This window comes from Camelus dromedarius, chromosome 14 (assembly GCF_036321535.1).
Source record: "Camelus dromedarius isolate mCamDro1 chromosome 14, mCamDro1.pat, whole genome shotgun sequence".
Classification (NCBI taxonomy): Eukaryota; Metazoa; Chordata; class Mammalia; order Artiodactyla; family Camelidae; genus Camelus; species Camelus dromedarius.
Window position 1 is genome coordinate 55,600,141 of NC_087449.1, and position 24,523 is coordinate 55,624,663.

Genomic DNA, 24,523 nt, shown 5'->3' on the forward strand with positions numbered 1-24,523 from the left:
ATGGATTTCTGGTTTATTTGGGTTTATTTTACATTTGATGCTGGACCCCTCATTTTCTGATATTCAGAGAGAAGCTCTTGCGCTAATCTCCCCACTCTATATGCTCAACACATTTCTCTTAAAGCCACAGGAGCTCCCCCCATTCCCATCTTTTATTCATCACCTTCCACCAGCCCCAACATAGGAGACATGGAAATGCAAACCCTCCAAAGACTGCGAATTTCACACCAGCAGCTGACCCTTCCTCAGCCGCCTAGGGTGGGAGAGATGGAGGTGTCCTAATGAGGTGCCTGGGCATCGGGGATGGAGTTTGAGAGGTGGCCATAAGCCTAAGCCTCATCCCCAGGCTGAAATGAATAATAGAGGAACAATGGCGAGGGGGCTTCCCTGGGGGCTAGAATGCTAGACTACTGGGGTTGCCCACCCCTTCCTGCTTCCAAGGCCTCGCCCACACTCACCGACAGAATCGCCCTTGCACCATCCCAGAGACACCCAGCCACCCTCCTCCAGCTACAGTGACCAACACCAGACACTGTCCCCACCAGACACTCCACCCCAATATGAAGGTGTTACCCTTCATATCATCTTCTAATCCTCATGACAAGCTTGTGCAGTATGTGATGCGTTCAAGGTCACACAGAAGGAAAGGATGAAGAAACTGACTCTGAGTTAGGGCCCAAGTAAGGGTTACTTGCCTGTGCCCTGGGCTGGGCACTGGGGTTCTCTGGCTAAATAGGGACAGTTCTGGCTTTAATCAGTCCACACTGAAGGTGAGTGATCTATCACAGAGCAATACAGGTGCTTTAATGGGAAGCCTGGAGGTCTGTGGGAGCTCAGAGAAGGGAGGCATCCAACCCTAAACTAGGGGAGGGGGCACCAGAGGTTGAGATCTGCAGTATGGGGAGGAATTGGCTGTGGGGTGGGAGAAGGGAGAGGAAGAATGTTCCTCTGGTTGAACACTTGTGGCACAGCTGAGGGTGAGGGCCAAGAGTTTATATGAGCCTGCAGGTGTTTTCTTGTGACTGGAGGATCCTCTGTGGGTTTTCTGGAGCCTAAGGACAGGGGATGAGAAGGATGCATGGGTGGGGCCAGATAAGAAAGGTTTGTGTAGTGCCTTGAACCACCTCTTTCTGTGCCTCCTCTAACCCTCGGTTATACTGTCTGTTTTTCTCTCTCCATAAGCTCCCTCACTGAGCTGGGAGAGTTTGGCCAGTTTTGCCCACACCGAGGGCCCAGAGAGTCATTCTTCTAGGGGGCTTCTATGTCTCCTCAGGGGAGTCCAAGGAGAACAAGACTTCTTCCAAAGAGATGAGATACTAATGGTGAAAATTTAGGCATTGTGTCTGATTAAAGGGTAAAGTGCCCATATGTCTGAGGATTTCCTTTTGCTTCTCAAACTCCTCTGGGGAACTTGCTTCCCTTCTGCAGGTGGTTCCTAGAATGGTGGTGTCAAGATCCAGGAAGTGGAAGAGGGTTCACAGCTGCTTAGGGGAGCCTTCCTTTAAAGCACACTATGAAAATTTAGGTGGCCTGGTTCAGACCCAGACTGTGCCTCTGGTGCTGTGTGAACTTGGGTGAGTCCTTTGCCCTCTCTGGGTAAGGCTGAGTTTCTTTATTTAAGAAACAGGGGTGGTGTGGAGCATGAACAATCTGGTTCACTCAAAGTCCTCTAATTCTGTAATAAGAGCAAAGGAACTTATTCCATCATTCTACAATTCTATGATTTGGCTTCTCTGTTTCTCCAGCCTATGAACCTCTTTAGGGCAAAGATGATCTTATTTATTCTAGAAATCATAGAGCCAAGCACAGGGCCTGTCACAGAAGTGCTCAGTAAATATGCATGCATTCATGCATTAATGCATTCATTCAACATGTATCTGCCACACACAAATGAGGGCCATCAGTGTGCTGTGTGCTGGGGTTAAAGCATTAAGTAAGTTAGATGGCATGTCTGCTTTTTAAAGAGTGCATTGAATGTTGTGGGCAGGAAACAAGCAAGTAAATAGACAATGAATGAAATGATCTCAACAGGTTATATGTGTTATAAATATAACAACATTGGGTACCATGGTAGAAAGTGACTCAGGTAGCAGGCTGCCACTGTAGGGCTGAACATTTTGCAGACATGGAAGAGCATCCCAGGTGGGAGGGAGAGCTAATGCCATGGCCTGGGATATTCAAGAAATAAAAAGACGGCCATGAGTGAGGTGGAGGATGGTTGTAGGTCAGAGAGGCCAGCAGGAGCAGGTCATGTAGAATGTTTTAGACCAGGTGAAGATTTTAGATGTTATTATCAATCTGATAGAAAGCTTTCTGAAGGGTTGTAACTAGGGAAGTGGCATGACCTGGTTTATGATTTTAAGATCCCTCTGGCCACTTGTAGAGAATGGATTATGGGGGCAAGAGAGGAAGCAGGGATACCAGTGAGGAGGCTCCTGCAGTCATCTAGGGGAGAGGGGGTGGTGTGGCTCAGATTGTGGGGTAGGTGGAGATAAATTGCTAGATTTAGGATACAGTTTGGAGAGAGCAGATAGGACCTGACGATCTGTTTCAGCACAAACAGCTCTCCACCATTGGGGTCCAGCACCCTGGACAGCATTTCCCAACATGTTCCCCAAAGGGCTGGTTCCAGTTTCTCAGGAGACACCGAGATTCCTGAGATCAGCCCTCAGAACCTCTCCCTTGTGGTTTTTAAGCATTTTAATTTCTAATTATAAAACATTTCCACGGACAGAAAAATCAGAAAATTATGTAACAGACAAGTATGTATCCCCCAAGATTAAATGGGTGTCAACATTTTGCCATGTTTGCTTCAGAGCCCCCTCTTTTTAGAAAAGAAAATAAATTAAACACTATCAATATAGCTCAATACCCCTTCCCTCCTTGCTTTTCTTCCTCAGAGGTAACAGAGCCGAAGCTGGTGTTTATCTGTCCCAGACATGTACTGTCATCATCTAGTTATGCATTCAAAACCTGTAATCCTATTGTGACATATATTTTTAAAGTTTATATAAATGATATAATATTGTCCACATTCCTTTGTCATTTATTTTTTCACTCCACATTTATGTTCTGGAGATTTATCCATATTGGGACATGTTGATCTAGTTTGTTCATTTTAACTGTGATAGATTATTTCATTGTACTTATAAAGCAGCTTATTTTCCTATTCCCCTACTGAGATGCAGTTAGACTGCTCCTCATTTTTCTATCACATTCTAAGGTGCAAGGAATATCCTTGGCCACATGTCCTTTTTCATATGAGTTTCTCTAGGATACATAGAAAATGCTCTGGGTTCTTCACCCAGATTCTCTGACCTGCAGGTGCACTCAACCCCCAGCTACTGTGAGTGTGGGCTGCTAAGGATTCACAGCTGCTCCCTTTTTGGGAACTTCCTCATCCAGGAAGTTATAAGTTGCCCCCTGCATTGGGCAGTCCATACCAAATAGCTGATGGATATGGGTGTGCAAAATTCTGTCCCCCTTGCCTCAAGGCAGATCAACTCTGTGATGTTCTTTATGCTCCAGAGCTCCCCATGGGATCAGATTAAACCTAATCTCCAACTGAGAACACATCATTACTTAACATTTCGTTCTACCTACCTGCCTGCCTCTCTTTCACCTGAGAGCCCTCCCTCAATAGATCACCTGCACGAGAATCTCAGGCACTGCTTAGAGAAACTAATCTAAGACAGGCACACACTAAGACAGAGCTGCTGGTCTCAGATTTGCTCATCTTAAAGTTTACTGTTTCCAAATTGCTCTCCAAAGTAGTTGTACCAATTTACATTCCCACCAGCAGTTTATAAACATTGCTATTCCCCCTCGCCACGCTCTTCAATACCAGTGTTATAGACTAATTTTGCCAATCAGATTGGTGTAATATGCTATTTAATTTTTGTTTTAATTTGCATTTCCATGCTTACTAGAGATGTTGAGAATCTTTTTTATATCTTTATTGGCCATTCAAATTTCTTCCTCTGTTACTTGTCTGTTCTTATCTTTTTTCCCTATTTCTTTGGAATGTTTTGATAAATCGATTCTTTGAAGCTTTAAAATTTTTTTATTTTCACTCTCTTGGTTAGTTATACAGCTTGCAAATATTTTCTTCTAGCTGAGGCTTTAACAAATTTTGTTTAATTTTTGTCATATAAAGTTTTTTGTTTTTTTAATGGAGGTACTGGGGATTGAACCCAGGACCTCATACATGCTAAACGTGTGCGCTACCACTGAGCTATACCCTCCCTTTAGTTTTTTATTTTAATAAAATAAGATTTATCATTGTTTTCCTTTATCATTTGTGCTTGTTGTATCTTGTTTATTTTCTGCTCTAAGATCATAAAGTTATTTTCCTGTTTTCTTTCAAAAGCTCTGTAGTCTGCTTTTTACATTTAGGACTTCGATCAATGTGGAAATTATTTTGTGAGTGTGTGAGCAGGGATCTACTTTTATCTTTTTCCATGGGGGTATTTAACTGACCTAACACCACCCTTGCCATGTTTCAAACACTCATATATATCTGGATCTGCTCCTAGGCATTATTGTGTTCTTTTCATCAGTTTCTCTATTCCTGGGACCAAATCAAATAATTTTAATTACTAAAGCTTTATAGTAATTATTGAGATCTGGCAGGGTGAGGTTCCCTTCCTCTTCCTCCTCTTTCTTCTTCAAAATTGTCTTAGCTATTCTGGTTCTTTATTATTCTGTATGCATTTTGGGATGACCTTGTCAAGTCGCAGAGAAAACCTCATTGCAAATGTTATTGGGAATAAAATGTATAGATTAAATTGGAGGCAGCTAGCCAACTTTATAATAGGGAGGCTTCCCATCCACAAGCATGGTTTGTTTCTCTTGTAGCTGTTATTCCTTCTCTCCTCTGCCTGCATTCCATTCTTGCACAGGGGTTTGCCTAGGAAATGAGTCTCCAAGTCCTTCTCATCCTCCAAAGCCCAGCTGAATTCTCCCTTCTCCCTTTGGTGACAGCCCTGGCCCTCCAGGCTCTCTATGTTTCCTCTGACTTCCTCTAACTCTTCTGTGTGCAACATTTTTGGGACACCTAGCGCCCCCAATCTGATTGAAGGAGCCCTTTTTGTGCACTTGGTACCTCTACTTTGTCTTGGCTTTTAAGAGGAGGGGCTGTGTCTCCATCTTTGTATCCCCAGTGGCATCCAGTACATACTAGGTGCTCAGTAGGCTCTGATGGTTGGTCCCTTAGAGAAGAGAAGTGTGTAGTAATAGGTTCTCCCTCAAAGGAAATAGCTGGCTCTGTGGGGGAATGTGGCCTGGAGTGGAATTTGGAGTTACAGGGGGAAACACGCCTGGCTTGAAATCAGGCAGCTCTACCTTATATGATGGTTCTGCCACTTGGGACGTTGACCTCTCTGAGCATGATTATTAGTGAGATTGTAGGAAACACACTTGATGTGTTTTCTCCTTGTTCCCCTTCCCCAGTTTGAGGGAGGGGTAGGAGTGAAGAACTTTCCAGCTAGAGGTGCTTCTGGGAATCATTTCTTGTTCAAAGAAGACCCCAGGGGTATCTTCCCCAAATGTCTGAGCCATTGACTCAAATGGACACAGTAGGTGCTGCTCAGCCTCTGATGCCACCACCCTGTCTCCTGCTGCTGTCCCCCTCTCTCCGGGAGCCGAGGTGGATCCTCAGCCCCTGAAGTAACTATGGAAGCTGCTTGCATCCTTCCTCCCTTCTCTGCCCCATTGTACCCAGGCCTCTCCGTAGACCCCTTGTTCCCATGGAATTTGTCCCCATGAGATGTCATTCCTCCTCCAGGGGTGTCCTTCTTCCCCAAGAGAGCTCTAAGCAAGGTCAATGCCCAGCTACAAGGGATTGAGTTCCAGTGCTAAGCACCACCTGCACCTCATAGAAGAGCGAATTGGGGGCCTATGGGGGTTCTTCCTAGTAGAGCATGGGCTTTGGAGTTGGACAAACCTGGGTTTTTAGTCAGATCCCCCCACTCCACAAAATTGACTTTAGGCAAATTGACTTCTATACAACTCAGCCTCCCCTTGCATAAAATGAATCCTACCTCCTAGGATAGATGAGAAGACCAAAGAGAGAAAAAAGTATGGGTTATATACAACAGGTACACAGCATAAAATTGCTCCTTCCTTAGCAGGGGAGGTCAAGGTTGTAGGGATGGAAAAAAATGGGGGACACAGGCAAAGATGAGGCAGAATTTATTCTCATTGTGGGCAAGTTCAAGATTCAGGATGGAGACCACAGAAAGGCAGATCCCTGGGACCCTGAGGGGCACCTCACAGTGGGGACAGGGGTCACACTTTCCCAACTGCCAGGCCCACTGCATCCCCCCAGCTGTGAGAATCCAGAGGCCAGGAACTGGGTGAGAGTGGGGTGGGGCTGGGAGGAGACAGGGTCCTCCCTGGATCGTGTTCTGACCATGTTTCCAACTTCCATAGGAAGGAAGAACAGCTCGGCTATATAGTAATATAATATATAGAGGTGTAGAGAGCTGGCCGCGGCACCTGGGCGGGGCTGAGGCTCCCCGAATTATTGCAGGAGGGAGAGGGGGCTCAGTGCTGGTGGCTCCGCGCAACAGCTGTGCTGGCTACAGGGAGGGCAGGGCAGGGGGTGGGGGCTGGGCTGGCCCCTCCCTTGGGGCCGGTAGGGGTCACCTGGCATCCTGCCCACTGGGGTTCCTTGGGCCCTGCCAGCTTCCCCTGGGATGGGGCTTTCTCACCCTGGGTGCTTTTTATGTGCTTTGAAGACCATTTTTGCATTGTCAGGAGTGAGGAAAAAGTTTTCTGACATGGTAGAAAAAAAGATATTTACATACCCTGGTGGGCCGTAGAGGGGAGGGGCAGTCTTGGGGTGGGGGGCTTCCCAAACCTTCTCCCACCCATAGCCGTCTACGTGGGAGGATGTTGGGAGAGCGCCCTGGGAGGAGGCTTAGCTCTGAAACTTGGCTGCCATGTGCCCTTGGACAAGGCACACTCCCTTTGCCCAGAAGGTGCAGGAGGGATGGACTCAGGGCTGAAAAGCTAGGATCTTATGGTCCCTGATCCTAGGCAGGGGGCTGGGGGGCAGGCCAGGGCTGGGCAGTGAGGTTGGCAGAGGGACTTCCGTGGAGGGGCATCAGAGACTGGAGGAAAGTTGGTGGCCCCTGGCCCCTGGCCAGGGAGCCAAGTTCAGCTGAGGGCATCTCATGTGATGACGCCTACACAGAAGGTGGCCAGAAGGGTGGCCGGGAACCCTGTTTTCCTGTTGAAGCAGTAGTTGGAGCCAGGTGGAGGATGCAGGTGGCCCTCCTACCAGCTAGAGGGAGAGCTCAGACCTGAGATAGAGCCGGGGTGGGCTCACCCGGGAGGAGACCAAGGTGGGCCTGGTGCTGGTGCGGTTCGGAAGTAGCCCCTGGCTCCAGCCTCCAGGCGTGGGGGAGGTGGATGTGAGCCTCACCTCGACCCTGCGGGTACTGGGAGCTGAGCCCACATTTGATGGGTAGTGTCACACCGAGTTCTTGCTCACGCACCCTCATGCTTGTGACACACATCCTCATTCATGACATGCTGTCCCTGGTCACACCCATGCGCCCCCAGCCTTAACAAATAAGCATGTGCACCATAACCTGCACACATCCATGCTGGGACCTGACAGGCGGGCACACACACACACATGATCACACCTGCTCACAAGGGCTCCCGTGACCTCGTGAGAACACACCCCTAGAGCATGTGAGTGCACACACGCACACACGCACACGTGCACACACACGCAGATGGAGGCAGGTGAGCGACATCTCTGTTGGGCCCATTGAGGCCCCAGCCTCTGGGAAAGAGAAGGCCCTCTGTCCTGGGGGCAGGGGTCCCTGCCGTGCTGGGCACCAAACGTCTCTGCCCAGGTGGCCCGACCCGGGATAACTCCAGGTCTGGCAGCGGAGTCCTCGGCCTCCCTGGTACCCGAGAGGAAGGCAGCCAAGGAGGAGGGACAAAGGCCTGAAGCGGCCAACCCTGCAAGTCCATGATGGCGGGCATGACCCGGGCTGGCTGGGTTCGCTCAGAGATGCCGGCGGGCTCCCTGGGTGCTGGTCAGCTGGGCCCTCATGGTCTGGATGCTGCCCAGGATTTTCTTCTGGTGGCCCATGAGGGTGATGCCCAGGGCACGCACATCCCTGTGAAGGAAGGCGGTGCTGACCTGGCAGGCAGGGTGGGACCATGGAGACAGGGACACACCTATCCCTGGAGCTGCCATCCTTAGCGGCTCTGCCTCTGGCCCCTGCCCTCTCCCCCTGCGCCCACCCCCAGGGGTCCACCACTTACTGAGCGTTCATATGTAGCACCATGCCCAGCGAGGAGTACCCCCCGGCAGCGAAGTGGTCCCGGTAGCGGCCCATGCGGATGGAGTCCAGCCAGTCCCCCACGGTGAGGCCCCCGCTGCCACCCCCGCCCCCACGGAGGTCAAAGCAGCTCCGGGCAAAGGCAGGGGGTGGGCACCTAAGGCACAGGGGCCTTTGGTAAGTGGCCTGCCAGGGGAAACTGGCACTAGCCACCCTCAGCCTCCATCCAGGCTTGGCAGTGGGCAAGGGGTCTGAGGGGTTAAACTCCAGGCTTAGAAGGAGAGGGTTGAACAGAGGGCAGGGGCCCAAGTTGGGTCTGGTCCTCAGGTCAGGGCAGAGCCATCCCAAGGCCTGGACTAAGTCTGGGGCAATGCCGGAGGGCAGCTGGGCTTGAGTGGAGCTGGGGTGGGTGCCAGGCACCTGTTAACAGTGGCTGTGGCCCTGAGACTCTCAGGGCTACGGATCAGCGCATCCAGGACGCTGACAATCTGGGAGAAGCGAGGCCGCTGGGCCCGGTCCTTGTGCCAACAGTCAAGCATGAGCTGGTGCAGGGCGTGGGGGCAGCCCATGGGCGCAGGCAGGCGGTACCCCTCCTCCACAGAGCTGATGACCTGGGGGAGGAGGGGGAGACACGGCGCCAGGCTGGAGCGGTGCCTCCCTCTGAGGCCCCAGCCGCCTCTGCCCAGCCAGGGTCCGGCACTCACGTCCCGGTTGGTCATGTTCCAGTAGGGCCTCTCCCCGTAGGCCAGCACCTCCCACATGACCACTCCAAAACTCCACACGTCGCTGGCGGAGGAGAAGGTCCGGAAGGCGATGGCTTCGGGGGCGGTCCAGCGGATGGGAATCTTCCCTCCCTGCGACAGACACACGAGTGTTGAGAGGGAGCTGAAGACATGGGTTGGGGCTGGGAAATGCGTGGGCCGGCTGGGGAGACACAACCTCCACCTTCCAAGGGCACCTGTTCAGATGGGGGGACCTGCACACGGAGTTGTTGTGGAGACTGAACAAAAGACGGCAGGTGGAGGGCCTGGCACTGGGTGCTCAGTTAAGTATCGATGCCTGAACAAGGGATGAATCTCAGAGAACGTGGTCTAGAAGTCTTCCAATCCCCTCCCCGGCCCCGTACTTTTTTGGCCACAAAATCCTTTGTTTAAGTGAAATCTTACTCGGAGGCTCAGTGGGTGAGATTCTAAGGGAAGGGTCTGACTGAGGCAGGGGTTGAGGCAGGAGCCACTCAGCCCTCTGTCTTTGAGGCAGCTCCTAAGGCACCTGTAGAGAAGCCCAAATCCCCATGGAGCACATTTTGAAAATACTAGATTTTAGCCGAACTTTAGAGACAGATGTAGAATGGACATGTGATTTAAAGAGACACCAACTCTCCCCAAATCTCTCAGTGAGGGAGTGACACTGGGGACCAGCCCTGGTGTCTCCCCAAGCCAGTTTGTGACAGAGCAAAGGCAGGAAAGCTTGCTCCCACTTCCCAGAGGGGCAGACTGAGGTGCAGAAAAGAGACAGGACTCGCCCCAAGTTGAAGGCAATCCTAAAATTTCCAGCTTTCCTAATGACACTCGGGAGGGCTCTCTCCTGGGCCTGCTGGAAAGGGGTGTGGGCTACGCACCGTGGTGGTGTAGGCGGCGTCGGGGTCGTCCTCCAGCACCCGTGAGAGCCCGAAGTCAGACACCTTGCAGACCAGGTTGCCATCAACCAGGACGTTGCGGGCGGCCAGGTCGCGGTGGACATAGCCCAGGTCTGAGAGGTAGCGCATGCCGGCGCCCACTCCTCTGAGCATGCCCACCAGCTGCATGATGGTGAACTGCCCGTCGTGAGTCTGCAGAGGGACGTGGCTTGGGCTTAGGAAGGCTCTCTGCAGCGCGCAAAGTGCCTCACTGCTTAGGAAGCATGTTACTGTTTAAGGTTTTTTCTCACGTTTCATTTACACTCATAGCAACCCTGAGAGGCAGGTGGGGTGCAATGACTGGTTATCCATTTTGCAGGCCCAGAGACCTTTGGCCCAGTGCCTGAGAGCACCCAGCAAATAAACGGCAGGGTTTCCACCCCCCATCCCCCCACCCATGCCTCCCAGCCGGGTGGGGCCTTGGGTCCCTGCAGAGGCATCCTCAGCCTGTGTGCTGGGCAGCAGGACCTGTGCAGCAGAGGGACTTACACGTGATGGGGGGGTGAGAGGCAGTTTGATGGGCTGACCCTTAAGACCCCACCCTATACCTGGCGCCTTCTTCCCCAGGTCTGTTGGGTCCAAGCTCTGGGGAGGAGGGGGTGCCTGGAGGCCTCACTATCTCCCAACACCCAGACTGAACTTCCCTCCCCTGGCCCATGTGGAAGGTGGGAGGGGCACGCACCCTCAGGAAGGCGTCCAGAGAGCCGTTCTCCATGTACTCGGTCACGATCATTGCCAGGCGGCCTGGGAAGGCGACAGGGAGGGGGTGGCTCTTGGTGGGGGGATCAGGGCTGGAACAGGCCCTCCCACCACGAGCTACCAGGAGTCAGATCAGCACCGAGGGCCCCAGGGAACCCAGGGTTCTCACTGGGGTCCCAGGCTCTGGGCCTCCTTCCTTGTCAAGTCATCTGGGACCTGAGCCAAGAGGACAGGAACAGGGCAGGGTGGTCTGGGGGTGGACCTAGAGCCCTGATCCGAGCAGGAGGGACCCTGTGGGGTAAGGCTGCTCTCTCCTCGCACCTACCACGGGTGACGACACCTTCAAGGCGGATGATGTTGGGGTGGTCAAACTGACCCATGATGGACGCCTCACTCAGGAAGTCTCGCCGCTGCCTCTCCGTGTAGCCGGCTTTGAGGGCCTTGATGGCCACGGGCACGTCCTGCTGCCCTGGCACCCGCAGCCGCCCGTAGCAGACTTCCCCGGACTCTCCTGTGGACCCCAAATTGGGCAGGCAGAGGGTGGGTGGTGGGACCTTCCTGTCCTCACCCTGGACTCCCGTGCTCTCCTGGCTTCACACACCCATGTGACCCCACAGCCTGGCCATGCCAGGCAGCGGGGCTCCCTTCTCCCTCTGCCCTGGGCACCCCACTGCTGCTGGAGCATCCCCCATGATGTCCCCACACTCACAACCCCCAAGGCTCACCAGAGCCGATGATTTTCTCGATGTGGATCCTGGAGGCCTCGATCTCTCGGGTGAAACCGCGGCCCGCCCGGCCTGGCTCCTCATAGGTGTGGGGTTCTGCGTAGAACTGGGGCTCTGGGATCTTCCCTGGAGGATGATGCAGGGGCAGGAAGACGGGTGGAGGTGCTGAGGGGTCAGGAGAGACGGACCATCAGTGGGGTCCACGAGGGTGTTCTCTCCCAGCATTCCCTGGGCCTGGGACGGGTCTGGGGGTGGGGCGAGGAGTGTCTCTGGGAAGCTCAGGATGTGGTGGCAAACAGTATGTGCCCAATAAGTGCTTGCCAAGTGAAAGTAGGGTCTCTGTGGAGTAGCTCTGAGCTCTCCAGGGAACTTTGGGGTTTCCAGTCAGTTCTGAGCATGTCTGTCATTTTCTGCAGTCACTTTTAGGGTCCTTAAGAACCTTCTAAACTGTTCTAGGGTAGGAATGTGACCAAAAAAGGTTTCATCACAGTGCCATTAGATTGATGGAAAGTGGTTCTCTAGAAAACTGTGTTAAGAAGGATTCTGAGGCTGCATTCAGGCTCTGTGGGAATCATTACCATGAATGATTCTAAAGTCTACCATGGGCACAGAAGTTGGGTGCTGAGGTATGCATCCCCATATTTGCCATTTTCTGGGGCCTCTGCAAAGTCCTGGAAAAGTTATCTGTAGCAAGGATTCTTGTCCAAGAGTATAGGACCCCCTGAAATTGTATGTGAAATTGTGTGAGTGCATGAATCTGTGCATTTCCCTAGGCAAAGGGTCTCCAGCATCCTCTGCAAACCCAAGAAAGGTGAACAGCACTGTGCCTCTAGGGTCTTGGGTCTCTGTGACACTCTGCTGTCTGTGTCTGGGGCTGTAGTCTTTTCTGTGGGTATCTTTCCCCTTCCCACCGGGGCACCCCCAGGCCAGCACTAGTTCCCACCTAGACCTCTTTTTTATCGTGTCTAGATCCCCGGGCCCTGGCACTCACCCTGCCCGTTCTGATAGTGCATCTTCTCCTCGTCCGAGTGCTGGAAGGCCTTGCTGTAGCCGCAGTGCCTGTGGAGGGCGGACCGTCCCTGGCCTCAGCCCAGACCCCGCGTGGGGACGCATCCAAACTCCTTGCTTCCACCCCCCTCCCCTTTCAGGTCAGCTCCTGCCACCCCAGCCCCTGCCCTGTTCCTGCAGGGGGGTGTCGCCGCCTCAGGCTCTCAACCCAGCTGAACTGTGACACCCTTGACATTTACAAACATTGTACAATTTGCAAAGTCTAATCCTCTCGGCCCTCACAGCATAGTCTATGGCATCACCTGCCCCATTATACATGAAAGCACCCCTGGTGGAGGGGTTGCGAGATGAGGCTTCTGACGCCAACCCCACCATGTGACCCTGGCAAGCCCCTTCCCTTCCCTTGGCCTCTGTTTCTCCATCTATCGCTGATCCTTCCAATCCTCTCGTTGAGTAGGATCCTAAGCCCACAATGAGCGCATTCCTCTGGAATGGAGTGGGAGGGGGAGAGGGGCTAAGAGAACGATCTTTAATTTTAACAGACCTGGGTTCCTGTCCCAGTTTTGACATGTGTTTAGCCGAAGCGGCCTAACCTCTCTAATCCCCAATTTACTCTCCTGCAAAATGAGGTCAGAGTCTCTAGGTCACTGCAGTGTCATTAGGATTGAATGAGGTAGAGGGGGTCATGTTGAAGGGAGACCCAGCGAGACTGGCTGGTGGGTGGATGTGGCAGAGGGAGGGGGAGCCAAGGATGATGACTGGGTCTGGGGCTCGAGTAACTCCATGAACGGTGCTGCCACATCCTGAGATGGGGGCCAGGGAGGGGCAGGTTAGGGGCTGCTGTTTGTCTAAACCACAGCTCCACATGGAGATGGGTGTGGGCAGCTGGACCTCAGGGAAGAGGCCTATGCTGGTGACACACTTGGGGGACATCAGCATGAGGGGGGAATTCAAAGCCGTGGGCCCTGATAAGGTCACTGAGAAAAGATGGAGCTGGGTGAGTAGGAAAGAGGAGGGTCTGGGACGAGCCTGGGGTCCTCCAGCTGTTGGAAGTTTGTGTAGAGAGGAGGGGCTGGAAAGAAGGAGAAGGACAGGCCAGACAGGTGGATGGAAAATGGGGGGTGGGCCGGAGTGTGGAAGGCAAGAAAAAAGTGTTCCAAGAAGCAGGAGAGAAGAGCGGGTATATGTGTAAGTGAGCCCAGCCCCGGGCACGGGGCTCGGTGGGGCTGGGGGCAGGTGGGCGACACCGTGCTTCAGGGGAGGGGCTGGGGGCCAGGACCACCTACCTCTTCTTGCAGATGAGCAGGAGCAGAAGCACCACCAGGCCAGTGATGAGTGTCAGGCAGATCCAGACGATGGTCCGGGTGTCGTAGCGGGGCCCTGCGGGGAAACAGGGTGGCAGCCCAGCCTCTCAGCCCTGGCCTCGGACCCGGAGGTCTGGCAGCCTTCCTGGGGCTGGTGCGCTGCCTCCTCAGCCGTGAGCCAGCCCAGAGTGAGGACACAGCCCACTCCCCCCTCTGCCACTGCCCTCCCTTCTATAAGCTTCCCCTTCAAGACCCTGCTGCCCCATGCTTCCTGGCTCCCCTGCCTGGTGCTACTACTCCCTGGCGCGGGGTGACCTGCGCAGAGTCACTAGACTTGTCAGAGTCTCAGTTTTCTCACCTGTAACATGAGCCCCAAAATGCCTGTTCTGCCTGTTATTGTAACAGTGACAAAGCTGAACATCCTAAGAGCCGTACCTTCCAGTCAGTTACTCCACATCCCTTTCCAGAGAGATCCCAGTGTTAGTGTTAGTTTTCAAATGAAAAAATGAGGCCCAGAGAACTCAAGGAACTTACTCAGTTACTCAAGGAACACACAGTAAATGGGATGGATCGGGGCAGGATTCCTATCTGGGCAGTTCCATTGTGGTATCAGATCTAAGAGCACTTGAGACACACGAGTGCCCAGGGGGTGCCAGGTGAGGAAGGGCAGCAACACAGCCTCAGACCCTCCTATCCCAGCACCACTCCCTGGGGGGTGCCGAGTACTGCAGGAGATCCCGACTGGCTGGAGATGGGGGCAGCAATTCCTAAGAGTGAATGTGTCTCAGAATCACCCTGAGGGTTTGATCAAACCAAAATTTCTGGGCCCCCAGCCCCAGGGTTTTTGGTTCAGAAGGTCTCGGGCGGGGCCTGAGAATCCGCATTTCCAACAGCTCCCAGGAGCTGTGGCTGCTGCTGGTCCTGGACTACGTTGTGAGAACCACAGTTCTGGAGGCTGGGGGCAGGATGATACTGGGGAAGGGGTGCAGAATTTGTCCCCAGACTGACCAGGTTCAAGTCTTGCTTTGCTGGGGGACCTCGGGCAATCTGCCTTACTGCACTGACCCTCGTTTTCCTCGCCTGTAAAATGGGGATGTGGATATGGCCCACTCACTGGAGGGTCTCTGGGAGCATTATAAGGTTATTATGCTAGCAGAGGGCATCATGATGCCTGCAGGTCCCAGTGATGTTCAGGGAAAAATAGTGGTTGATAGGCTGTTAGGAGCTCTGTTGCCTCAGGCTGGTAATTTTCCTTCTCTGAGCCTCAGTTTTCTCACCTGTCAAAATGCTGGGTACTAGTTCCCCACTCTGCCCACCAAGGCCCTGGCCCCAGCTCCAGCCCCTGGCCCAGCTCCCTCACCCTCCCTGCTCCTTGCACTCACGGGGTTTCCCGGTCTCCACCTCCATGGCCTGGCTGAAGCGGCCGCAGCCTGCCGAGGTGCGGGCTCGGACCTGGAACACGTAGCGGGTGCCCGGTTTGAGGCCCGAGACGGTGGCCCTGGTGGTGACAGCCTTGAGGGTGGAGTAGCTCTGCATCTCCTTGTCCTGCCCAGGGGAGAGGTGGTCAGCCAAGGGTCCTCGGCCTGGCTCCCGCCCTCTTCCTCCCCTCTCCGCGGGTACCTTCTCGTAGTACTTGACCTCGTACTCCAGGATGATGCCATTGGGCTGCTCCGGCTCCTGCCACAGCAGCGAGACGCTGGTCTGCCCTGCCCGCTCCTGGCGGATCACCACCACCTGGGACGGGGCTAGAGGAGGGAGGTCAGATCAACAGGGTGAATGGGTGACAATGGGGACTGGCCTGTGTCCGTCCCTTCCCCAGGCCCTGCCTAGGGATCCTGGCTGGAGCCTTCCTCACCTTGCAAACTGTCCTGCCACTGGTCCAGGAGAGCCAGTACCCTCCACTCCTCCTGGCAAATCACTGGCCACCATCCTGGTCAGTCACCTGGGGTCGGCACAGCCTGGTTCCAGTCTGGGATGCTGGGGCTGGCTTGACCCAGATGAAGCCTGACCACCCCAGCCTTCACTGCCTCCTCCCCTCTGGACAAGCTCATCCACTCAAAGCACGTGGACCCCGCCAGCCCCATCAAGCAGCCGCTCTTGTCCACCCTGGGGCCCCCTCACCTGATGTCTCAGTCTCCACTTCGCCCGCCCCCCGCCCAGGGCCCGGTGTGGGGAGGCTCTCAGCAATGCTCAAGGAAGGAGGAAGCAAAGGAGAAGGGAGGGGAAGAATCAAGGGAACCAGCACCCTCACTGCCTGCATTTGGATGGTATGACTGGGCAGCTCTGGATACTCAACCCGCAGCCCATTCGAGCTCAAGCATTCTCACCGTCACACCAGGTCACCCTCGCTACGTTACTCACTCCCTTATCCACCCATTCCCACCCTCCCTCCTGCATTCAGTGCAATCACCCCTGAGGTGAGTCGGCTGGGAAGTGTCAGATATAGATCAGCCGCAGCCAAAATGAAGGAAGTACCCACGAAGCTACAACCCTGTCCTCCCTGTCCTCTCCAGCCCGCAGGCCTCCTCTTCCCCCTCTGCTATACCTCCTGCGTCCCCCACCTGCCCCACTGGCTAGCTCTGGCCTCACAACTGGGTATCCTGTCTCCCTGGCACACCTGGGAGCTCCCAGAGGCAGAGACTGCACACAGTAGGTGCCCAATAAATGTTGCTGGATAAGGTTGACTTGAAAAATTAAGAAGCAACTCCAGAGTTAAGTTGAAGGGTGTGGTACAGGGGAGACCCCACCCACCTGGGAATCAGGTCTGGAGTTACAAGTCAGCTGGGACCGTTACCGGCCCCGGGCAGGTTCCCCATGCAGAAGGTGAAGCCAGTGAGCACCAGCTGCCAGGCTGAGGTGAGGTCAGAGAAGACCACTGAACGTGAGGAACACACACCAGTGCCAGGAAACATGGGTGCCTCTTAAAAACCAAAGAATTCTCAAGGCAAAAGGTGCTGCATGAGCGGGAGACACAGAGGGAGACTGGGGCTCAGAGGCAGGAGGGAAATAGGCACCAGAGAGGGCCCCGGGGAGGAGGTGGTGTAGAGAAGGGTAGATGGAGCCTTTGGGACATAATCAGGTCTAGATGGGGGCCCTCGTGATGGCATTACAGCCTTTCTAAGAAGAGACACCAGGAAGTTCTCTCTCTCTCTGCTTTGTGGACACAGCAAGAAGGTAGCTGTCTATGAGCCAGGAAGAGGTTCTCACCAGGAGCCAAATTGGCCAGTACCCTGATCTTGCACTTCAGGCCTCCAGAACTGAGAGAAATAAATGTCTGAGGGGTAAGCCCCAGTCTGTGGTATTTTGTTACAGAAGCCTGAGCTAAGACAGGCGGAGTGTGAGTGGGTGTTGGGGGTGGTCCGAGGGTGGAGAGGGTCACGCTGAAGGGAGACCCAGGGGGACTGGCTGGCAGGTGGATGTGGCAGAGGGAGGGGCAGCCAAGGATGACGACTGGGGCTGGGGCTGGGGTAACCCCACGAACAGTGCTGCCATGTCCTGAGATGGGGGCCAGGGAGGGGCGGGTTGGGGGCTGCTGTTTGTCTAAAACACACCGGAGTGGAGATGGGTGTGGGCAGCTGGACCTCAGGGCAGAGGCCTGTGCTGGTGTCACACTTGGGGGACATCAGAATGGGGGGTGGGATTCAAAGCCGTGGGCCCTGATAAGGTTACTGAGAAAAGATGGAGCTGGGTGAGTAGGAAAGAGAGGAGGGTCCTGGACCAGTCTGGGGTCCTCCAGCTGTTGGAAGTTTGTGTAGAGAGGAGGGTTGGAAAGATGGAGAAGGACAGGCCAGACAGGTGGATGGAAAATGGGGGGTGGGCCGGGGTGTGGAAGGCAAGAGAAAAGTGTCCCAAGCAGGAGAAGAACAGGGGCAGCAGTGCCCACTGTGAGCTGCATTTCTGGGGACAGGTGGGGAAAGGCACCCGCCTGGAGGTGCCTGAAGAGATCCACAGAGGAGAGGATGCAGATGTGTGAGCGAGACAGCTCTTTCAGGAAGCTTCCACGTGAAGAGAAGTGGTCCAGTGGCTGGAAGGGCTCGTGGGCTCCCGGGAGGCTGTTGTTTATAATGATGGGGCACGCTGAGCAGTGTGAACGCTGCAGGTTCTCCGCCCCCCTCCACCCCCCACCAGCCGGCCACCTGCCTCCGCCGCCCCAGAGACACGCGGGCAGGGGCAGGGCCTGGCACCGCACACGTGGGCCTACTCCTCGCTGTGTCGCCAGCACCGAGCAGACAGCCCGGCATCTCACGGGTGCACCACAGATGCTGGTGGAATGAGGGTCACTTGCGAGGTTGAAGCCCTGGCCGTCAGGGATGGGGTGCCCTGGGTTCAGGGTTGGGAAGCCTCTCTCACTGGGGAGTGAGACAGACCTGGGTTCGAATCCTGACTCTGCCACTTCTATGCGTTGACCCTGGGTGGCTCTGTGCCTCAGTTCCCTCCTCTGTGACATGGAGGGAACAGAGTCTCGGGGCCAGGCCTGTGTGGTGTTGGGAGGAGACGGGGGTTGGGGTGGGGATGGGAAAGAGCCACAAGGCACACGCCTGGGGGCTTTAACGGGGAAGCTGCTGCCGTGGGCTCTGGGGTCAGGCTGCCACTTGACAGGCAGGACCCACTGGAATTTGGAGAGAAAGGGGCTAAATTCAGCCCAACAACTGACTAGAAACAGAGAGATAAATGGCTGTTGTCCAAACCAGTGAGACCAAATCCATCCCGGGGCAGCAGTGGCAGCTGTTCTGGAAAATGATAATCAGGGTGATTTTATTCTTTAATGACATTTATTGAGCACAGACCACGGGCCAGGTGCCGGGCTAAGCATTTCCATTTCCTTCATTTAAGCCTTGTGACAATAACCGAGCAGGTATGATTATTTTTATTGCACCAGGGAGGAAACAGAGGCAGAGAAAGTTCCAGAACCCAGGCCTAGGATGGCCACGCTAGCCTGCCTCTGTGCTCTTTGGATTCCTCCCACTTACGGGACATGTACCACTCTTCTAAGGGTGAGAAGAGCCCTGAGCTCCGAGTCCTGGTGAGGAGGCAGGGCCCTGAGAGGCAGGCACTTGCCCAAAGGCCACAGCAAATCCATACTCTGATGCCGGGGAGGGTGAGGGGCCAGGAAGCTGAGGACGGGTGTCTCCGCCTACCTGCCTGGTTCGTGGTGATGTTGACCACGGCGGCCCGGCGGGGCTCGGGACTCAGGTCAGACACGCCGTTGACGGCTTCTATCCAGAAGGAATAGTTCATGTGGGCCAACAGGTTGGCTACCAGCAGGCTGGCCTGCACCAGGCTGGTCTGCTGGGGCACGAAGCGGGTGCTGCTCCCGCATGTCTCGCAGTGACCCAAGGCCCAGGGGCAGCGGCGGCACACAGCGTTGTAGGTGATGTCACTGCGGCCGCCATGGTCCAGCGGAGGGGCCCACTCCAGGGTCACAGATGTTCCATTCACACTGGAGATCAGATTCACTGGTGCCGAGGGTGGCCCTGAGGGACACAGAATGACAGAAGGGATGGAGGATACTTATTTGGGCTGGTCTAGTCTCCTTCCATCAGATCAGGGAAGGGCTGTGGTTCCCCCATAATGTTTGGGGCTCCCTAAGGATAAGGTCACACCCACTGCATCCTCCGGAAGCTCCCCGAGGGCAGAGGCAGTTTCTCTGCCATCAGACCAGGACCACGGTGTCAGGGCTGGGCACAGAAACCACCCTGCTCCCCATGCAGAGACCCCTTGGTTTGTGCTTCACAAAATTTTCATCCAGAGCTGGGGAGGGACTGCCCACAGCAGCCACCCTGGGTGTGAGATGCCCAGTCATCTGCATCCCACACTCCACTCTAACACCCTGGCTGGATTTACTGTAAATGACTCCGAACACTGTGGTGGGGAAAAGCAGAGCCCTGCACGCCAAGCGGCCCCCTCCCCCACGGATGGGAGCCCCAGTCTGGGCAGCACAAGGACACTGGAGAGAGGGGCGGGGCTGTGGGCTGGGAGCTGGGGTAACATTCCGGGGGTGGGGATTTGAGCCAGGAGGGCATGGGGGATGATGGAGACCCCTGAGGCTCAGAATTCCAACTCTCAGAATCCCAAGCAGGGAATCTTAGATCTTAAGAAAACAGAATTGGAGAATCTCAGAATCACAGAGAACCGTAGACTCTGAAGGATATGGAATACTAAAAGCCCAGCCTTTTACAGTCTTAACATTCCTAGAACTGGAGGGCACTGGTTGTGAATTTGGAAAGAAACTGGAATCCAGCCAACTGAGGACAAGTGTCCACGACCCAGAGCTGGGCTCACCCAGCCTGGGGAGCCCACAGCAGTCCCTGTGCCCCTCAGCCATCCTTTCTGCCCCAGCAGGCCCCACCTGGGGCACACTCATGGGTCTGGGCGGAACTGCAGAGGGAAGGAGAGAGGGAAGGGGTGGGTGGGTGTGTGTGTGTGTGTGTGTGTGTGTGTGTGACGTGGGCCCTCACCTGCCATGTGCAGGGAGTCTGGGGCTGGGTGGTGATGGAGGTTGGGGGAGGGGGAGATGGAGATCAGGTTGGGGTAAATTCTAGGGAAAAATCGGCCACCCCAAGAGCTCAGGGCTGGTGAACAGGGTGGGCTGAGCTGGCTGCCACTCCTCCCCAGCTGGGATGGGAGTGTGAGAGGCCCCTTCAGGCCAGGGGAGGGAAAGCAATGGAGGAGCCGCATCAGCAGAACGCCAAGACAGTCACGCAGCCCTGCAGGCCCGGCACCAGAGTCCCTCAGAGTCCCCTCAGGTATAGGGCACACGCACACGCTATTGCACCCTCTCCAGGCATACGCCTCCCTTGTAGGGCCAGGTGCGCACACGCTGAGCTCACAAGACATGCTCGTACAAGCTCCATGGGGACTTAGGAGTCCACTACAGGTACCCAGATGTACACACACACGTGTGCACACATCCCTCTAAGAACACTTTGCATATATGGGCACAAGCACTTAAACACTCACACGCAGGCATATAAACACTATGCAGGCATCTTCTGTAGGAGCAGTGACTGATGGACACACAGTCATGATCGCTGTAGGCCTCCCAGGGCACACAGAGAACCACAAACTCAGCAGCCACACACACTCCCTATACACAATCATGCACACACCTACACACACTAAAGCAGCTCCCAGCATTCAGCAGCAACTACCAGTTTATCAAGGATGATGGTGATAGGGGGTTCCTCTGATACCACCCTGGCTCGCCCACCCCAGTCCCCAGGATGCTGGCATCACCACTGGGTCAGAAGATGACCAAAGCCACGCGGTGCTGGGAAGAGCTGAGTCCAGGTCTCGTCTGCCCTCTGGAGCAAAGAGGAGAGACCAAGGAAGGAAAGGAAAGATTTTCCTGAAGAGATGGCAGGTGACCTACGACAAGAGGTTGGGAGCCCAGAGATTGTTGAGGGGTCAGAGTGACCCCTCGCCCCAGACTGGCCCCTGGCCCAAGAGAGCCACCTGTCTCTGCCTCATCCACAGAGACCTGGCTCCCTGGGGCCTGTGGGACCGAGCATGGGGTCCTGGTCCAGTTTCCAAGGTTCCGGGGTCATGGGCTGGTACTCACGGGTGCAGGCTGCAGACGGTGGGTCCAGGGCTGCGCGGTAGTAGCTGAGGTCACAACGGCAGGTCTGGGCAGCAGGGGCTGCAGAGTGGCTGTGTGGAGGGCAGCGGGCGCAGAGCTGGTCCCCGGGGGCCGACTTGTAGAAGCCCAGCTCACAGGCTGTGGAGGAGAAGGCGGCTTCAGGTGAGCCAGCCAGGCGACCCTGACGGGCCTCAGGGACCCCCTCGCTCTGACCCAGGGCTTCCTGGAGTGTCCCCCAAGGGACAGGTGCAGACCTTCGTCATCACCTGTTCCTCCCCCGTCACAGATGGAGGGACTGAAGTACAGAGAGGGCCTGTGACTTCCACAGGGATGCACAGCAAGTCTGGGGCAGAGCTGAGGCTGGGCCCTGATACCTGAGTCGCAGCCCCAAAGTTGGCTGAGGGAGGAGCCGTTCCAAATCCCCCTGGCCTTGCCTCCAACGGCCCCTCCTTGATCACGACACCAGCCTCAGGGGCGAGGGTCAAGACTAAGAATACAAGGGGGCCAAACCCCCAGGGATGTGATTTGGGTGGAACGTGAAAGCCAGACAGGGCAAGGGTGTGGGTGGGAATGTCACTGGAAAAGAGACATGTGTGTTGAGACCAGTGGTTCTCAGACACAGGCAGCAGTGGAACCATCCTTATAAAAATGCAGATCGTGGCCCTATAGCCACCACTGAGTTAGAAGAGCGGAGGCGGGGCCTGGGAATCTGTGTGGTACAAGCTCCTCGAACAATGCTGACGGTCCAGGAATCACAGGCCCTTGACCCTCCCAGACCCCACATCACTGTCACTGCGGCTGGGACTGACTTGTCTCGCATCTGAGCGTCTCTCCTGCCACACACACCTCTCCCCTGCATGACCACAGCTGCCTCCAAACCCGGCCTCCAGCCCTGCCTCTCCAGCCCCACTGCCGGCTAGGTCGGCATTCATTCAGCCAGTATCTACGAGCACCTGCTCTGTGCCCGGCTCTGATCTGGGCACTGGAGACACAGCCATGAATAAGGTCCCCATGGTCTCTGCCCTCAGGAAGCTGGCATTTTTCAAGGGGGCAGGGGTAGACACAGTAAACAAGGCTGTGATCATTTCCAGAAGGCAAAAAGCAGAGAATGTGGCAAAGGGTAAAAGGTGGGAGGATCCACCTTCCCCAGAAAGGTATTTGAGCTGTGGCCTAAAGGCTAAGAACGAGTCAGCCATGCAGAGAGTGGAGATGCTGTAGGTTGAAGGATTCTCCAAAATGACATGGCCAGCCTAAATCTGCACAGGCTCCCCATGGCCTCAACAATAAGCCTGGCATTCAAAGACTCCCCAAGCCTCTTTCACTGCCACCTCTCACTCCCTCTCCTTCAAGCCAAACTAAAGGACCAGACATTCCCCCCACCCAGGGGGTTGTTTCCTGCCTCAGGACCTTTGCATATACTGTGACTTCTTCCTAGGATAACTTTTTTCCTTTGTCACACTGTCAAGTTCTTTCAAGATTCATTCTAACTGTCTCTTTGATGAAGACTTTCTGGAGTTCTCCACACCTCCACACGTATACACAACACACACACACACACACACACACACACACACACACAGGAGCAACCACTCCCCTCCCTGTTTCTGCAGCCTCTGCTCAGTCTCACCACCTGCAACACTATGGCTGTACTTTTTCATCTATGTGCCTGGCTCTCCTTGTGGGTAGATCCTTGTGAACAGGGCAGGGCCGTCTTATTCATCTCAAAGTTTCTACTGTCTGGCCCAAGGCAGAAGTTGGCAATACTGGTGGGAGTTTTCAAAGTGAGCTAATCCTGCCATTATCTGTTTTGGGCAGAGAAAGACCCCAGGAGATCAAGAGGACCAAATGCCACCCAGCAAGGTGGCTCCCAGCTCCACCGGTGGAACTGAACTGCTCTGCAACATGGACCACCAGGAAACTCACTGGGCTCTCTCTCCGCTAAGTCCCATTCTGGAAAACTCAGTGCTTGAGAGGAGCTTCATTTGCAAAAGTATCATGGCATTTATTTTGATAGTATCTTTTTATTACAATAGCTAAAATCAGATTAATTTGTAAAATTCTACAAACTTGAGAGAAGACCTGAAATCAGGAGAAATGATGAGGCCCCTGAGCTGCTTCCCGGACTCAGAGGCCGTGGAGCCAGAAGGGGCTGACAGGCTGAGGAGTCCAGGAGGATGTGCCTCAGTTTTGAGACATCTTCCCTACCCCCTGGGGAGACCCCAAGAGGGCTCAGGCCTGGCTAGAGCCTGGGTGCTCAGAGATGTGGGGGCTCCCAGCTGACACACTGTGATCTCACCTCCTCCTCTTGGAAGCCCCTCTGGGAGGTCCAGTCCTGGGACACAGCCTAAGAGCTTCCTTCTGAGCCCAGGAAGCCAGCAGAGGAAGCAGGCTTTACACTTCATCAGCAAATATTTGCTGAGCCTGTTGAACTGAATGACAGTCTTCCTCGTTGTAGTTATCAGATCCACATCAAGTAACATCTCAGGAACCATTTGCTTACTCTGCCCCTCATGTATTCCTTCACCCAAATTTACTGAGCTTCCACTATGCACCGGAGATACAGAAGAACTAGTTCTGCATTCAAGGAGATTTCAGAGCAGCAAGGGGTAGACCAGTACACATGCAGTGACATCTTGGTGAGATGCATGGCATTAAAGAAGCAACAGCACGACAGTTTTCATTTTTTTTGGGTCCCTGACCATTCACCAAGTTCATCGAGTCCTTACCAGTTAAGAGCAGAAACTTGGGAACAGGCTGCCTGGGTTCCTTTCCCTGTCCAACCCCTTCCCCTAAGCTGATATTGGGTAAGTTGCTGGGCCTCAGTGCCTTCATCTGTAAAATGGGAATAATAATAGTTTCCACCTCCAGGGGCTGCGGTGAGGATGACATGAGTGAGTACACATGAATTCATGCCAGCACAATGCCTGGCACTTGTTATTACCAATCTATGTAGTCGGCATGGATACATCTGTTTGGCAGATAGGAAACAGGCTCAGGGAGGTTCCCCTCTGAGCCGGATGCACACCCAAGCAGGGAGCCTCTGGAGCCAGGGCCTTTCCCCCACCAGCCTCTCAACACCCGGCCTCGGCTTAGAGATGGCTCCGCCATTCTGCTGCTCACTGGTGGGCGCTTCTCACATGCTCGGCTAATACCCACATGGCTATGAAGTGTCAAGGCTAGATTAATCCGCTCAATGAAAATAAAATAATCTTTAATAAGAATACTAA

The 24,523-nt window shown here is 54.6% G+C and overlaps 1 protein-coding gene across 2 annotated transcripts in view; it reads right to left on the reverse strand.

The window, feature by feature from the left end:
• Positions 1 to 6,827: 6,827 nt before the first annotated feature.
• The window catches only part of EPHA8 (EPH receptor A8), a 28,429-nt gene continuing 10,733 nt past the window's right edge, over positions 6,828 to 24,523 (reverse strand). The window contains exons 3-16 of one of the 2 annotated variants that reach the window (XM_031464307.2): positions 21,279 to 21,434; positions 18,856 to 19,191; positions 15,338 to 15,462; positions 15,100 to 15,262; positions 13,700 to 13,793; positions 12,397 to 12,464; positions 11,406 to 11,570; positions 11,006 to 11,191; positions 10,664 to 10,725; positions 9,925 to 10,134; positions 9,011 to 9,160; positions 8,727 to 8,917; positions 8,290 to 8,463; positions 6,828 to 8,141 (exon numbers count right to left, since the gene is read on the reverse strand). In XM_031464307.2, coding sequence (XP_031320167.2) covers positions 8,027 to 8,141; positions 8,290 to 8,463; positions 8,727 to 8,917; positions 9,011 to 9,160; positions 9,925 to 10,134; positions 10,664 to 10,725; positions 11,006 to 11,191; positions 11,406 to 11,570; positions 12,397 to 12,464; positions 13,700 to 13,793; positions 15,100 to 15,262; positions 15,338 to 15,462; positions 18,856 to 19,191; positions 21,279 to 21,434 — 2,195 coding nt within the window. In that variant the 3' untranslated portion in view covers positions 6,828 to 8,026. Of the gene's footprint in view, positions 8,142 to 8,289; positions 8,464 to 8,659; positions 8,918 to 9,010; positions 9,161 to 9,924; positions 10,135 to 10,663; positions 10,726 to 11,005; positions 11,192 to 11,405; positions 11,571 to 12,396; positions 12,465 to 13,699; positions 13,794 to 15,099; positions 15,263 to 15,337; positions 15,463 to 18,855; positions 19,192 to 21,278; positions 21,435 to 24,523 lie in introns of those variants that run through there. The other variant, XM_064493945.1, reaches the window with a different exon arrangement.